Genomic DNA, 15,271 nt, shown 5'->3' on the forward strand with positions numbered 1-15,271 from the left:
GATAGAATTGGAATCGGAAAACAATGAGAGGAGGAAGACTCATGGAAGACCTTAATATGAGGTAAAAAAAAAAATAAGGGATTTTTCATAGGAAGAGGGGGAGAGGAAAAGAGAAGAGACAAAGGAGGGGCCCGCTGACCGAGGGGATGAGGAGAAAAGAGGGAGGAAAGACCTTCCCTATCTCCTCTCCCCTCCCTGACCTAATGTAATTCATTCTCTTCTCCTCCCCCTGCTTGCTGCCAGGCTCCCTCCTCCTTTCTATTGCTGCTGAAACGGACGGATGCAGTTTAGGGAGTATCTGCTCTAAGGGAAGAGTGACGTGTCTAGAGAGAAACCCCAAATTCTTGCTGCTCTTCCCTCAGCCTACTTCAGGACGGAGAGTAAGGCAGGTGCAAAGGCTCAAGAAACCAGCCTGAGGCCACCCTCCCAGCTCCCCCAGGTAAGGAAGAAACCTCCTTCCGTGGTGGTACAACCGGGGGAGGTAAAAGAAAGAGGAGTTGGAGTGCACCCTTGACCTTTGTAACCTAGCCTAAGAACCTAATGGTTCTTAGAACCAATACCTTTTAGTCAGGAAGTGGAGGGAATCAGAGCAAAAATAAGCAAATAGGCTATTTGGATTCTTGATGGAAGTATGGGCTTTTGAAGGACAGGAAAAATCTACTGGTGAGAGAATGCTTAAGAATTGAAAAGGAATCAATCAGAGGAAGGAGCAGGGATCTGGATTCTGGGAGGGAGGTGAGAGCACTAGAGGTGGGGAGGGAATTAAAGGTTAAGTGTAGAACACCTGGCTCCCTGAGACTAGGAAAGTTGGGAATAGTAGTGAGCCTGAGGCTGGATTAGCTGGATTGGTGCATTTTCTGCATTAAGTATCAGAAACTGTGCGATGGATAAAGTAGATGCCTGGATTACTGGCAGGTGATGCCTGGGTTACTGGCAGGTAACTGATGATAGCTGTGACAGATGCCTGGATTTAGGGAGAGATGGAAGAATTGGGACTTGTGGGACTTGAGAGGGGTTCTGTTTCTCTTGAGGAAGAGCCAGGGATTAGTTAGGGAACTAGGGTGAGGTGGGGAGCAGACTGGATTCCCTGGGTCTTTGGGAAGGGAGTGGGGATTCTGGGTAGAGGGGATGCTAAAATCTTGCTTTTGACCCAGAACTCCAACTCATGGCTCATGCTTTGGGGGGTTAGGACCAAGTCTGAGTACTCCCTCAGAGTAAAGGGGATCCTCTGTCTTCCCATCATTCCAGGGTTCTCCCCAGCTCCTGTCTGTCTAAAGCTCTTCCTTCTTGCTCCACCTCACTCCCTCACCAACCCCCCTCAACCTCCTCCCTTTGGCCAGTTCCGGGTGGGACGGGCGGGCCCCCTTATCTTGCCTGGAAAGAATTTAATGGCTAGAAAACAGCTGGAAGTGGAACTAAGAGGAACTGGGAAGCAACTCGGAAACGCTGCAGCTGCCCTGGCCAAAGTGTCCAGCACTCCCCACCCCCTTCCTCTCAGCCCCACCCCTTGCTTCTTGGATCCTTTAGCCTCACCCTAGCTTCCCCAGCCCTGATTTCCCCTTACTTCCTTTCCTTTCCCACTTCAAATCCCACTTTCCTTGGCAAGTCAAGAACCTAATCTAGACAATTCCACTATTATTTCACACTTTGAAATTCTACCTCAAATTCTCTTAAACTCTGCTTCTACAGGGGTGGGTAGGTGGCGCAGAGGATAGAGCACCAGGTCTGAAGTCAGGAGGACTTGAGTTCAAATGTGGCCTCAGACACTTAACACTTCCTAGCTGTGTGTGACCCTGGGCAAGTCACTTAACCCCAATAGTCTCAGGGGGAAAAAACCAACAACAACAACAACAACAACAAAACTCTGCTTCTACTAAGAATCTTCCTTTTATCACCCCAAACCTGGAAAAAGAGTCTTGATCCTCCTAGTTTTCTCCTCCAGTCAACTTTTTGCTCCTTTCTTTAGACCAAGGCATCTCGTTCTTTACTCCTAGCTTGACTTCCAATCTAAACCCTGGCTGTTCTAGAATACCAGGTTCCATGTTCTAGTTCCATGAGTCTCTTGCTTTATCTTGTTTCTGCTACTGGGAATCAGACATACTTGATTGTGTCTATCTTAGTTAAAAAGGGGATTGGGAAGGAGAGACAGAGACAGACAGAGATAGAAAAACAGACTCAGAGAAATGGAAAGAGACTGATTCTGAGACAGAGAGAGAGAATGATTTTTCATGGGGTTGGACTAGGAACAGGCTTGATCTGAGACTCTCTCCACCTCCCCCTCACCCCCTTGGGAGGGGCTGTCCCTGATGAGCAAAGTGTCAGAATTGGCCATGAACTTTAAATACCAGGGAAGCTGAGTCACAGTTTGGGCAGATGGGTTTCCTCTCTTGGGCCCCTCAAATGAAGAAGGGGAGGCAAAGAAGGGGGAGGTCATTTCCCCAAATACATGCATGATATAAGAGGGATACCCCAGAACTACAGAGAAAATTTATACAAGGAAGAGTAGAAATGCGTGATCCAGGAATACTTCTAATTTATGGACTACCCAAATACTGAAAAGAGGACAAGATTATCCCAATGATTTGGGATTCTGCATCTCTTAAACCAAGGATAGTGAGTTAAAGGGATTACTTCCCAACCTCAGAGCTTTGGAGATAGGGTCCAACCAGGTCAATAGCAGAGGGCACAATTTTTTAGCCCCACTTAACAATTTTGCCTCTCCTTCTAGTGGTTGACACTTTGTCAGGAGCATCAGCTATAGTAGAGACCATATGCCTCCTTGGATATATGAGAAAACAATGAGCACTAGACTAGATTGAGAAGAAATTATCTTTTTGATCTTGGGGTAAAGTTTTTGAAGGAAGGAAGAAAAGAAGTAGTCAAGTTAAGGGGTTAGGAATTAAGACAAAAATGTTGATTCTGTCTTGGGCTGCATTGAAAATCATAGTTTCCATGAAATATTAGTTTCACTGTACTCTGCCTTGGTTAGTCCACATGTGGAATACTGTCTTCAGTGCTGGGAAAGAGCTTGGCTAAATCTTCTTAGTTCCTTCAACATTTCCTTAAATGACATAATCTCAAGGCCTTTTACCAGTTTGGTTGCTCTTCTTTGGACCTTGACTTCATATGATGATTAGTTGAAAGAACTGCAGATATTTAGCCTGATGAAAAGAAGACCCAAGGAGACCTGATAACTGGTTTCAAGTTTTTGAAGTTTTCAAGTATTTGACTGTCTCATTGGCTGTCATTGCCAACAACTCTATTACCTTTCCCATTCTAAAGTTCTGTGATTCTGTAGGTTTGAATCTACCTTCTACTGGGGATCTGGCAGGAAAGGCTTGAGGGGATCAGGGATTGGTTTTTACCAAAATAATCTCCTCTGTTGCTTAGTACCATGTTATACTATATCAACTATTGACCATGTTTTTTGAATTGGTAGAAGGAAGAGACATGCTTAAAGTCCAAATTCTATTTCTTGGGTATTTCCCTTTAGAGGAAGAGATGAAAAGCCCTTCTCTGCCTTCCTGATTCTTGGTAAACTTTACCACAAGGGAAATCTTGTGTGAAGGCCTGTGTACCACACTCACTTTCTTTTAGGGAACTAATGTTAGGAAGTGCAAATGGTCCTTTGCTGCTGCTTATAGGCTACCCCAAATCTTCCCTCCCTTACTGCTCTGGTCCCTGTTTCCTTCAACTGTGTATATCTGATGCACAAGGTACCCTGACCTTTATCTCATATGACCTTTCTCTATCCCTCCCCAGCCCTTTTCTAGGTCACCCTAGAGAAGGTATGACCTTGGGCCTAGTCCTATTTCTTCCTCTGTCCCTCAGCTACCTTGGATTCTGTCTTCATTCTTTAGGTTCTTTCCCCCCATAAACTATTCATGTTTTCAGCTATAGCAGTACCTAACTCCTTAGCAAGCTCCTTTCCCTTCTCCCATTCTTTCCTTAGTCCTTAATCTTAGCCATATTATTTTTCTTCCTTAGCATTAGTTTTTTCCTGCCCTTAATCCCAGGCCTATCTTACTCCTAGTCACCAATATTGGTCCTATATTTATTCAGTTTTGTGACCCATTATGTCAGGGCTCTTCATTTTTGATCTTATTAATTTCTCCCAGCATTTCTAACCCTGGCCTAATTGCCTTAGTTTTGCCTCCAACTTCTTATTTGTTCCTGCCCCAAGCTGTGCCCCAACCCATAACCTCATCTCCTCCATCCTATCTCCAGGTAATAACTCTGCTTTTCTAGATAATATTGTCTTGCTCTGTCCTTGGTCCTAATCAAGATGCTGGGCTTGAGTATACTTGACTCTGTTTTTAACCTCGACATTTCCCCTGTTTTTTTAATAACCCCAGTTTTTGTATCTGTTTATAACAGCTATAATCCTAAGTGACCCCTTCCCCTTTCTCTGTCCTGACCCTAACCATATCTCTGGTCCTAGAAACAAAGGAAAGGAATAATCCTTTATTAAATGCCTACTATGTTCCAGTCTCTAAGCTAAACACCAATCCTATTCCTTCCTCCATTCATAATTTTGTTTTTGTCTCTGCCTAATCTTAGCCCTGGTCATGTCCCTAATGCTATTGTTGGTTCTGTTCTTAATTCTGATCTTGAGTGTAAATCATTCCAAACCAGTTTTGTAAATTTGTCATTTTCCTGGTCACTCAGTATATTTAGCCTTTGTGCAGGCTAAATTTTATTCATATGGTTCAGATTTTTGATTTGTTTGTTTCTGATGGGAAAAGATAATAGTAATGTCCAGTTTAAGTTAACCATTTTGGTTTTTTTGCAAAGCCCTAACAATTTGCCTTCTTTCCCTACAGGCCCCTGAATGATATCCATCAGAGACCCCTTAGTCCCCAGCCTTGTCCTCTTGGTGCTGCTAGGAATAGCAGGGGCTGGGCCCTTCCTTCCACGTTCTAATGGGACAGCCTCAGCTTCACGATTCCCTCCTCATCCAGGCGGGCGGATAACAGGTCCTGGAGGTGGAGGATCAACCCCTAAGCTCTATGAACATACAGTGGAAGGAGGTGAAAAGCAGGTGGTATTCACACACAGAATCAACCTGCCTTCTTCTACCAACTGTGGATGTCCCCCAGGTGCTGAACCTCCTGCTCCTGCCTCTGAGGTGCAGGCCTTAAGAGTGAAGCTTGAAGCCCTGGAAGAGTTAGTGAAGGGTCTTAAGGAACAATGCCATGGGGGGTGCTGTTCTGCTGCTGCCCAAGCTGGAACAGGTAAGTGGCCCCAGGGGATGCTGCATGAAGAGACCCGGGCATGCCAGTGAGAGAGGAGGCATTTGGAGAAGAGGTAGATAGGAGGAAAAGCTATCAGGGTGGGAATCTCGGAAGGGCAAATGGAATCTGGAGAAGAAAGCCCGCTTGTACTAATTTTCTCTCTTGGCTCCCATCCCTTACAGGAAAGACAGATGTGCGGAGCCTCTGTAGCCACCATGGTGTGTTTGACTTGGACCGCTGTGCCTGTTCTTGTGAGCCGGGCTGGGCTGGTCCCACGTGCTTAGATCCCACAGGTGGCACAGTCACTTCATCTTGTCCCGAGGATTGCAACGATCAGGGTCGCTGTGTGCAGGGCCGTTGTGTCTGCTTCTCAGGCTATACTGGACCCTCTTGCAGTCGGCCTGCCTGCCCAGGAGACTGCCGGGGCCGGGGCCGGTGTGTCCAGGGTGTCTGTGTGTGCAGGACTGGTTTCACTGGTGAAGACTGTGGAACTAGAGCCTGTCCCAAGGGTTGTAGCCAAAGGGGCCAATGCAAAGATGGGAAGTGTGTGTGTAACCCCGGGTTCAGTGGAGAGGACTGTGGGGTGAGGAGCTGCCCCCGGGACTGCAACCAGAAAGGCAGATGTGAAGATGGAAAGTGTGTGTGTGACCCAGGGTACAATGGAGAGGACTGTGGGGTGAGGAGCTGCCCCCGGGATTGTGGTGATGGTGGGCGCTGCGTGGATGGGCGCTGTGTGTGCTGGCCGGGCTACTCTGGTGAGGACTGCAGTATCCGGACTTGTCCTCGTGACTGCCATGGCCGGGGTCGCTGTGAGGATGGGGAATGCATCTGTGAACTCGGATACAGTGGAGATGACTGTGGGGTACGGAGCTGCCCCCAGAACTGCAACCAGCGGGGATACTGTGAGGATGGGCGCTGTGTGTGCTGGCCAGGCTACACTGGCGAGGACTGTGGGAGCCGAGCCTGCCCCCGGAATTGCCGCGGTCGAGGTCGTTGTGAGAATGGCGCGTGTGTCTGCAATGCTGGATACAGTGGGATTGACTGTGGGGTTCGGACCTGCCCTGGGGACTGCCTCGGTCGGGGCCGGTGTGAGAATGGCCGTTGTGTGTGCTGGCCCGGCTATACAGGCAGAGACTGTGGATCCCAGACCTGCCCCGGGGATTGTCGCGGCAGGGGCAGGTGCCAGGATGGGCACTGCGTCTGTGAGCCCGGCTACACAGGGGACGACTGTGGGAGCCGTCGGTGCCCAAGTGACTGCAGAGGCCACGGGCGGTGTGAGGATGGGGTGTGTGTGTGTGACAGGGATTATACTGGAGAAGACTGTGGGCAAAGGCGTTGCCCTGGGGACTGCCGAGGCCGGGGGAGATGCCAGGATGGGTTCTGTGTTTGTGATACTGGCTACACAGGAGAGGACTGTGGGACGAGAAGCTGTCCCCGAGATTGCAGCCACCAAGGGATCTGCCACGACGGGGTGTGCACCTGTTGGGAGGGCTTCACAGGAGAAGACTGCAGCCTTCGGACCTGCCCGGAGAATTGCAACCATCGGGGTCAGTGTAAAAATGGCCACTGCGTATGTGAGGTTGGCTATACAGGCCCTACCTGTGGTACTCAGACCTGCCCTGGGGACTGTCAGGGCAGAGGCCGATGTGTCCAGGGAGTATGTGTGTGTCAGGAAGGCTACCGTGGTAAAGACTGTGGACAGAGGGAGCTGCCGGCTGAAAGCTGTTCTGGGGGCTGTGGACCACGGGAACTCTGCCGAGCTGGCCAGTGTGTCTGCATTGAGGGCTTTGAAGGCCCTGATTGTGCCACGAGGACTTGTCCTGGGGACTGCCGGGGTCATGGGTTATGCCAAGAAGGGAGCTGTATATGTCACGATGGCTATGGCGGAGAAGACTGTGGGGAGGGTAAGAACTTTTTGTCTCTCCCTTCTCCTCTTTCCCTCTTCTCCTCTACTCCCTGCCCCTTTCTTCTCTTCTTTCTCCTCTCTTGCCCTCCCCTCCCCCTTTCTCTCCTCCCCTATAGACTAAGAGCTAGAAGTGTGAGGGAAAGAGAAGGATAGATCTGGATTCTCATAGAAAAAAAGGAAGCTAATGGGAGAAGCCAGGACTGTAGAAAACTGGTTGAGAAGATCTGGGGAGGAACCACAGCCTCAAATGCCAGAAGCCTCAGAGCCTGTTGGAGTGAAGAAAGACATGAGAATGAGATAAAAAGAGCCAATGAAGAAAGAAGGAAGCCAGGCAACAGAAAGGGCTAAAACTCTGGATTGGCAGATTCTGCTCTTCTGAGAGTTTACCTTATAGAATCTATTTTTTTTTCCTTCTCATCTTACATTCAATATTATAATTATTATTTTAACTGATATTTTATGTATCACTTTAAAATATATAAGATACTTTACATATATTATCTCATTGGAGTCTCACAACAACCCTAAAAGGTACCACAGGCATCATTATCCCCATTTTAAAGATGAGAAAATTGACTCAAGCTGAACAACTTGCTCCAAAGCCATATTGCTTCTGTGGGCAGCAAAGTGGATAAAGAGCTCTGGATATGAAGTCAGGAAAATCTGAGTTCTACCTCAGATCTACTTCAGACAGTGACCTGTGTGACCCTTGGCAAGTCATTTGCCTCAGTTTTCTTAACTGTAAAATGAGGATAATGACTGCCACTTCCCAGGGTGGTTGTGAAGATAAAATAAGATATTTATAAAGTGCTTTACAAGCCTTAAACTGTTATATAAATGCTAGCTATTGTTATTATTGCTATTCTCCCTGCCCTAATGTTTCAAAATCATTGTAGTTCAGAGAAATTTAAGGAGATGGCAATTAAGTTCTATAGTTCAGAACTATGAAGAATCACTAATTCATTCCAATAGAACTAGGAGGGCAGGATTAGAACACTTGCATCCCTGAAGAAAAATAGGGGATGGGCTTGGGACAGCTGGAAACCAGAGAATAGATCACTTGGGTCCTACTCTGAAATGAGCCACTTATCTTATCCATGCCAGAAGCAAAGACAGGCATTTTTTTCTCTTTAGCTTCAGGGTCTAATACTTCCCTCACCCCTTCTCATTGTGGATTTCATAGGGATGGATAGAGTTCTAAGGAGAAAGGATAGAAGGGAAATAATGGTTATTCTCTCCTACTCTTTCCAAACAGAGATACCTCCAATAACAGGATTGAGTATGCGTTTGTTGGAAGAAACAACAGTTCGGACTGAGTGGATGAGAGCCTCAGGACCTGTGGATGCCTATGAAATCCGATTCACTCCTACAGTAAGAGGAGCATATTCTGTCTCTAAGTATGGCAACCAATAGACAAATTCCATTCTTTCCTATCTAAATTTTATTTCTGGTAGGCAGAGGGTCCCACAGGATAAATTTGGAAGGGTTCTTGGTAATCATTTCCATAAGAGTAAAGAAACCCCCTCAACAAATTTTTGACAATAATTTATCATCTGGTTGAATACCCCTAGGGACAGGGAGCTCAATAACATCTTGAAGTTACTCATCTTGTTGTTGGGAAGCCTCAGTTGTTAGAATAGGAAGAAAAAGGAAATAAGTATTTATATAACACTTACTATGTGCCAGAGACTACATTAAGCACTATTTAAATATTACCTCATTTGATCCTTACAACAACCCTAGGAGGTAGCTGCTATTATTCCCATTTTACAATTGAGGAAATTGAAGTGGGGGTTAAATGACTTGTTGAGAGTCATATCTGAGGTTCCTAACTCCAAGTTCAGTGCTTTATCCTTTACTCCACCAAACTCCAGAATATCCTTTCATCTTTCATCTGAGTAAAACATTTGTCTTTTTAACATCTACCCACTGTTTATAACTGTGCCTCTGTTCCATCTTATACCTTAATTCTGTCATCTCTAGTATTGGCTATCCTGTATTTGTATTTGTAGTATAGCAGATGAGTTTGCCAAATGGCCCACCCCATTGGCAAAAATCATGAAGGTGACAGATTCTTGAGAAACTCCACTAGACATGTTCTTCCAGGCTAACATTCCTTGAGTATGGCTGTTGTACCAGCTATGGATACATGCTATTTCAATCATCTGGCCTGTATGTTACTATCTTATTCACAGGGATGTCATGGGTGATTTTGGTAAGTATTTTCCTGATGTCTAAGTGAATCATATCAATGTCATTCTTTTGGAGTATCTTATTATATATGCAAAGCACTGTGTTATATCCTGGGTATGTAAGGGGAACTAAATATGATTCCTGTCCCTGAGGACCTTACATCTCTAGATAAAGAAGTAGGTAGACGAGAAAAAAAAATAACAATACAAATTGAATATCACTGAGTGATTCCATAGTAGATGAGAAATGCTCTAGACTGTGATCAACTGAGTGCTGAACCAGCTGGGCTCATGGATAAGGCAGCACTTAAATAGAACCTTAAAAGTAGCATGCATATTATACAGCATGCATATAGCTAATCTTTACATACATTATTCCTTTAATTCTCACAACGGCCCATGAAGCACGTTATCCCAATTTTGCAGATGGGGAAACCTCAGAGAGGTTAAGTAACTTTCCTAGCGTCATACAATTAATAAGAATCTGAGGCAGGATTCAAACCCAAGTTTCAAGTTCAGTGTTTTTACTCATTCTGTTCTGCTGCCTCCTTATCTATTACTTCTTAAGACCATCAGAAGGGCAGACTTTCTTGGAGAGAAATCTCCTTAAGAATCAGGGCAGAGTGCCATTGAACAGCATGCTGAATTGATTTTTCTCCTTCCACCAGGCAGTTTTCTCTTTCTGATTTCTTTAAAATTAAAACCAAAATCCCCAATTCTGCTTACCAATAAATATACCAAATTTTGCCCAATCCTCACCCTACCTTCTGTAGTTAAGTGGAGTTGAGATTTGAACCAACAGGAAAGGTAGGATAAAAATGTGCCCTACTTTGACCTTGTGCTGGCCATCTCTTTCCCACAGACAGAGGGAATAGGTCGCCCATTCTCTGCTCGGGTCCCCAGCTCGGCTTTAGCCTATGACCAGAGGGGGCTGTCCCCAGGCCAGGAGTACCAAGTCACCGTCCGTGCCCTACGAGGTTCTAACTGGGGACCTCCTACCTCCCAGACCATCACTACCAGTGAGAGCAGGGGGTTTGGGGTGGGAGAAATGGAGCTGAAATGGGGAGGGAATAACTGGGGAGCATTACCAGCTAGGAAGAAAATGGGAATGGTGGAGTGGAGGGAAGGTGTAGGATGACTGAATTTTTAAAAGTTGGGGACTGAGGGAAGTTAGAAACTCTCTGCTTCCAAATTCCTGACCCCTTTTCCTCCCTTATCTCCTGGGACCCTCTAGTGATTGATGGTCCCCAGGATCTTCGGGTCACAGCTGTGACTCCCACTACTATGGAGCTAAGCTGGCTACGTCCTCAGGCTGAAGTGGACCGCTTTGTGGTGTCATATGTCAGTGCTGGCAACCAGCGGGTACGGTTGAATGTGGCACCTGAGGAAGACAGAACCCTGCTCACAGGGCTAATGCCTGGTGTGGAGTATGTCATGACCGTCACTGCTGAGAGGGGCCGAGCTGTCAGCTACCCAGCTTCTGTCAGGGCCAACACAGGTACAAGTGAATGTGTGAGGGTCAAAAGAGAAAGGGGATCATGGGGTTTTCATTATTTAGATCACAGGATCATAATTTTAGAGAACACCTGTCCAGTGAGATTTTATAGATGAGGAATGATTTACCCAGAGATTACACAGTGAATAAATGTCTTAAGGAAATATTTGAACCTGACTCCAAGTCTAGCGCAGTTAAGCCATGTTGCCTTTCATGTTCTTTTTCACTGCCTAATTTCTTTCAGAGTCCATCAAATAATTAATCATCATGCACTTATTAAGTACTTCTTATTTCTAGCCTCCATACTAAGCACTGGACCTACAAAGACATTTATGAAATAACTCCCACTTTCAAAAAGCTTATATCCTATCCAGGCTCAAGGGTATATACATATCTATGTATAGCAAGAGGAGAAGGAGAACAGAGGCAATAAGAGGGATTAATTAGATTTTGGGGAAGAATTGACTACTGGTAAAATCTCCAGGAAGGCACTAGAGCAAAAGTGAAGATGTCTCTAGATATCTACTTCTATAGGTAGCCCGGTTTAGATACAGTCTTTTTGAGAGGTGGAGAAAGTCCACCAAAACCCTAGGTTTTGTGGGAGATGTATTTATCACAAAAGTTAGAATTCAGATTGGACAGGGGTAAGAAGTCAGTGAGACAGAAGTCAGATTAGCAGTCAGTGAGAGGTTAGCTTTAGGAGAGGGAAGAGCTCTGTTGGGCGGGGTTGGATTAGGGAGCAGATTGGTGAGGAAGTAATAAGGCCAAGAAAAAGGAAATAAGTATATAACACTTGCTATGTACCAGGGACTGCATTAAGCATTAAAATTACTTCATTTGATCCTTACAACAACCCTGGATATGGTGTCTCTTAACAAAACCTGGATCTTCCTTCTTTTTCTTCCCCTTTGGCAGGTGGGAAGTCCGCCCCATTGTGGCTTTCAGTATCTTTTTCCTTTGGAATCTCTTCCTAATCTGTTTTCATCCTCTCTCCCTCCTCCTGAGTCAAGGATCTATCCACTGACTTCTTTTCTTTCTAGGGATCATCACTGTGAGGTATGGTGGGTGGGAAATGAAAAGGGCTCTAGGGACAATAACATTTTTCTCTCCTTTATCATTCCAGGTGGGGCACAGGCTGAGGGAGGAGAAGCCGCTAATGAAAAGGGTTAAGAAGGCAGGGGCTTGAGAGGCTATTATTAGTTGGGAGACCTGGGGAGTGAGAGCAGCCCACTGATTCATTCTTTTCCTCCTCCTTTTTTGCCCCTCGCAGCACCAGCCCACCATAATTACCAGGATACCCGTCCCCCAGCTCCACCTCCTCGGCCCCCAGTCCAACCCCAACCCCAACCAGGTCTCCGACCAGACCTGGGCCCCCGGCTGCCTCAGCCTGTGGAGGAGGAAGATCCAAAGCCTAGGGAGGTACCCTTGGGGCTTCCCCCACCACGGTTCTTGAGGAACCTCACATCAAAACTAGGCCTTTCCTGGGGTTCCGTGCAGGATGTGGAGCGATACCTACGGGCCTCTGGCTACCCACTCCGTGGCAACCAGACCTACACTTCAGTGGCCCGCTCCATCTATGCGTATCTGCAACGCCGGGCAGGGGGACTCTCTGCACCCCCATCATCACTGTCCTACAAGCCCCAATCCACTGCCAATCTGGACCCAGACACCAGGAAACCACACTCTGCCAAAGATATCCATGGTCATAACCCAGAGGGTGTGGCCCAAGTGGAAGGGAGGCACATCCCCCTCCTACCTTCCTTACTTCCGGGCCCTTCCCCTCGCCACCCCAAACCTGAAGTGCTGGGCAGCTCAGCTGATGGGGCCTTGCTGGTCTCTCTGGATGGTCTCCGTGGCCAATTTGAGCAGGTGGTGCTGCGCTGGCAGCCCCTCTCTCCTATGGAAGGGCCCAGCAGGGAAATTGCAGTACCAGGGGCAACACGCATCGCCCGCTTGCCTGGCCTGAGGCCTAGTACTACCTACCATGTGGAGGTCCATGGGGTCCAGGATGGGCAGGCCTCCAAGTCCTACGCCTTCATCACCACTACAGGTAGTGTGTGCTGTCTGCCTTGGGGACCTCCCCCTCCATCCATGTATCTTGTCTTCTCAACCTAGAAGTTGCTTACCCAGCAGTGCAGATCTTTCTCCTCTAACTGTAAAATGCCTCCACATCTATGAAATGTGCACTGACCCTGCCCAAATTGGCTAGTTGCCCCTCAATTCATTCCACACTCCATTTTCCTTCTTCCTGCATTCTACCAAGTTCAGCACCACCAGCATCTCCCTACAACCAAAGTATCCTCTCCCTAACCTCCTCCCTATAGCCAAAGACTCCACCAGGACCCAGACACAGGCCTGAGATTTAAAAAAAAAAAAAAAAGGTCAGAGCCATTTCATGTGCTTAAGGTGGCTGTCAATTTTCATTTCAAGTCTTGAAGCACCTCAGTCTGATTTTTAGGGTAGTATAAGAGGTAGGTGAGTGGGATTGGGGTGGGGGAGGGTTGCCTATGTGGCCAGCAGACTTTGAAAACAGGGATGTTGTACAGATACCCTGGGGAGGACAGCCCAAGGAAGGGGGAGTCTTTCAGGTCCATCGCTGATTGTTACTTATTTACAAGATTGGTCTGGACTAAAAGAAGGAAAATCGAGACCACCTTTGATTGGGGTGGCATTTAAACTACTGTTTTTTCTTCATCTGCCTCTCCCAGGCTGGCTACTCAGCCCTCCTTTCACCTTTTTCTCCCATAGGCAAAACGTGGGGCCTGGAGAAGGGAGCTGTGGCAGCTATGAGGAATAGGGTGGAAATCTTCTTTCCCCACAGGGCACTGATGTCACCTAGTCCTGGATGGAACTTTTCCCACCATCCCCTTCTTGCTCTCCTCCCCTGCATCCTTTGCTAACAGTCACATCTCCTTTCTTCCAGGCTTCTCACTGCAGCACTAATGGAGGCCAGGATCCCCCATAATTCACAGTTGGGAGGGATCTTAGGGAATATGAGGGTCTTCGAAGGGCCAGATTCCCCAGGCCACCTGAGGATGGAGTGGGTAGGGTGATTTCTGGGTCCTTTAGGGAGATAGGAAGGAAATGGGCATCTTGGGAGAATGGTGTATCCCATTTATTCTACAAGTATATATTGACCACCCGCTATGTAGTTGGTGGTATTCTCATTTTGGGGATGCTGGAGGACCTGGACATCTCTGTGGGAACAAAGGGGAAGTAGGGGAATCTGAGTTGTAATTTAGGAAACCAAGGAGCAGGCACAAGTCTCAGGGTAAATAAGGGGCTTTACAGGAGAGGGCAACTTAAGGAGACAGGATGCTCAGGATAATGGAGACCAGAGGAGTGAAGTTCGGTTTCTAGTATTTTACTTTTATCATCTCTCCCTCCCTCCTTTCCTCTCTCCTTTCCCCTCTCCTCCACCTCTCCATCCTTCTCTCCCTTTCCCCCACCTTCTGTTCATTACTCTCCCCCAGGCCCCTTTGAAGCTACCGATGAATCTCTTCTCTTAGGGCTGACCCCACCACCAACAACCCAGGGGGCTCAGGCCCCTCTCCTGAAGCACCCAGGTAAGTTGGTAGAGTTCAAGGTGATAGGCACAAATGTAGCAGGTGAGCTTCCTATATGATAGAGAGCCTGGACTAACATCTTTCACCAATTCTTACTTCATCTGCTGGTGCTCCACAAAAAGCAGCTGCTTGGGAAAGTTCAGTAGGGCTAACTGCCATTTCTAACCCTGTGGGGCTGTCCCTGAGAGAGAGTCCATTGCTCCCCTCACTCATCAAGGCATAGCCCAGATAGTCAAGGAGTGGGGCTTGCAGCTCAGACAGAGCCTCTCTCTCTTTCTCTTTTTTTTTTTTTAATTTTATTAACGTTTTATATTTACAAAGCATATGCATTGGTAATTTTTCAACACTGACCCTTGCAAAACTTTATTTCAAATTTTTCCCTCCTTCCCCCCACCCCTTCCCCTAGACAGCAGGTAGTCCAATACATGTTAAATATGTTAAAATATATGTTAAATCTAGTATATGTATTCAGATAGTCTCAGACTAGAGGTGGAAATGTCAGCACAATAGGGAATAATGGATCAAGGAGCAAAGTGACAGAAGAGGGGTACAATAAGGCTGATTTCAGGAGAAAGAAGTGAGAGAATCAGAGATGGTACATGAGAAGTAAGAATTGAGTGATGGTCTAAAGGACAAAAAGAAGGAAAAAGATGGTAATGAGTATACAGGAAAGAGCCCTAGTTGAAGAGTCAGAGGATCTAAGTTCAAATTTTGATTTCTTTACTTCCTTGAACAAATTACTCAACCTCTCCAGGCCTCAGTTTCCTCATCTATAAAATAGTAGTGTTGAATTAGAAGATCTTAGAAGATTCATTCAAGTTCTAAAGCCTTTGACTGAGGGATTTGGAGATACTGAAAAATGACAGAAGACAGTGACA

The 15,271-nt window shown here is 46.6% G+C and overlaps 1 protein-coding gene across 12 annotated transcripts in view; it reads left to right on the top strand.

The window, feature by feature from the left end:
• The first annotated feature begins 238 nt into the window (after nt 1–238).
• Nucleotides 239–15,271, top strand: part of TNXB (tenascin XB) — a 60,001-nt gene continuing 44,968 nt past the window's right edge. For 5 of the 12 annotated variants that reach the window (XM_031965129.1, XM_031965132.1, XM_031965131.1 and 2 more), the window contains exons 1-8: nt 240–439; nt 4,824–5,234; nt 5,417–7,138; nt 8,396–8,511; nt 10,195–10,351; nt 10,567–10,830; nt 12,098–12,877; nt 14,301–14,393. In XM_031965129.1, coding sequence (XP_031820989.1) covers nt 4,832–5,234; nt 5,417–7,138; nt 8,396–8,511; nt 10,195–10,351; nt 10,567–10,830; nt 12,098–12,877; nt 14,301–14,393 — 3,535 coding nt within the window. In that variant the 5' untranslated portion in view covers nt 240–439; nt 4,824–4,831. Of the gene's footprint in view, nt 440–4,823; nt 5,235–5,416; nt 7,139–8,395; nt 8,512–10,194; nt 10,352–10,566; nt 10,831–12,097; nt 12,878–14,300; nt 14,394–15,271 lie in introns of all 12 variants that reach the window. The other 7 variants (XM_031965124.1, XM_031965125.1, XM_031965130.1 and 4 more) reach the window with 3 other exon arrangements.

The sequence above is a fragment of the Sarcophilus harrisii genome, chromosome 4, assembly GCF_902635505.1.
Source record: "Sarcophilus harrisii chromosome 4, mSarHar1.11, whole genome shotgun sequence".
Classification (NCBI taxonomy): domain Eukaryota; kingdom Metazoa; phylum Chordata; class Mammalia; order Dasyuromorphia; family Dasyuridae; genus Sarcophilus; species Sarcophilus harrisii.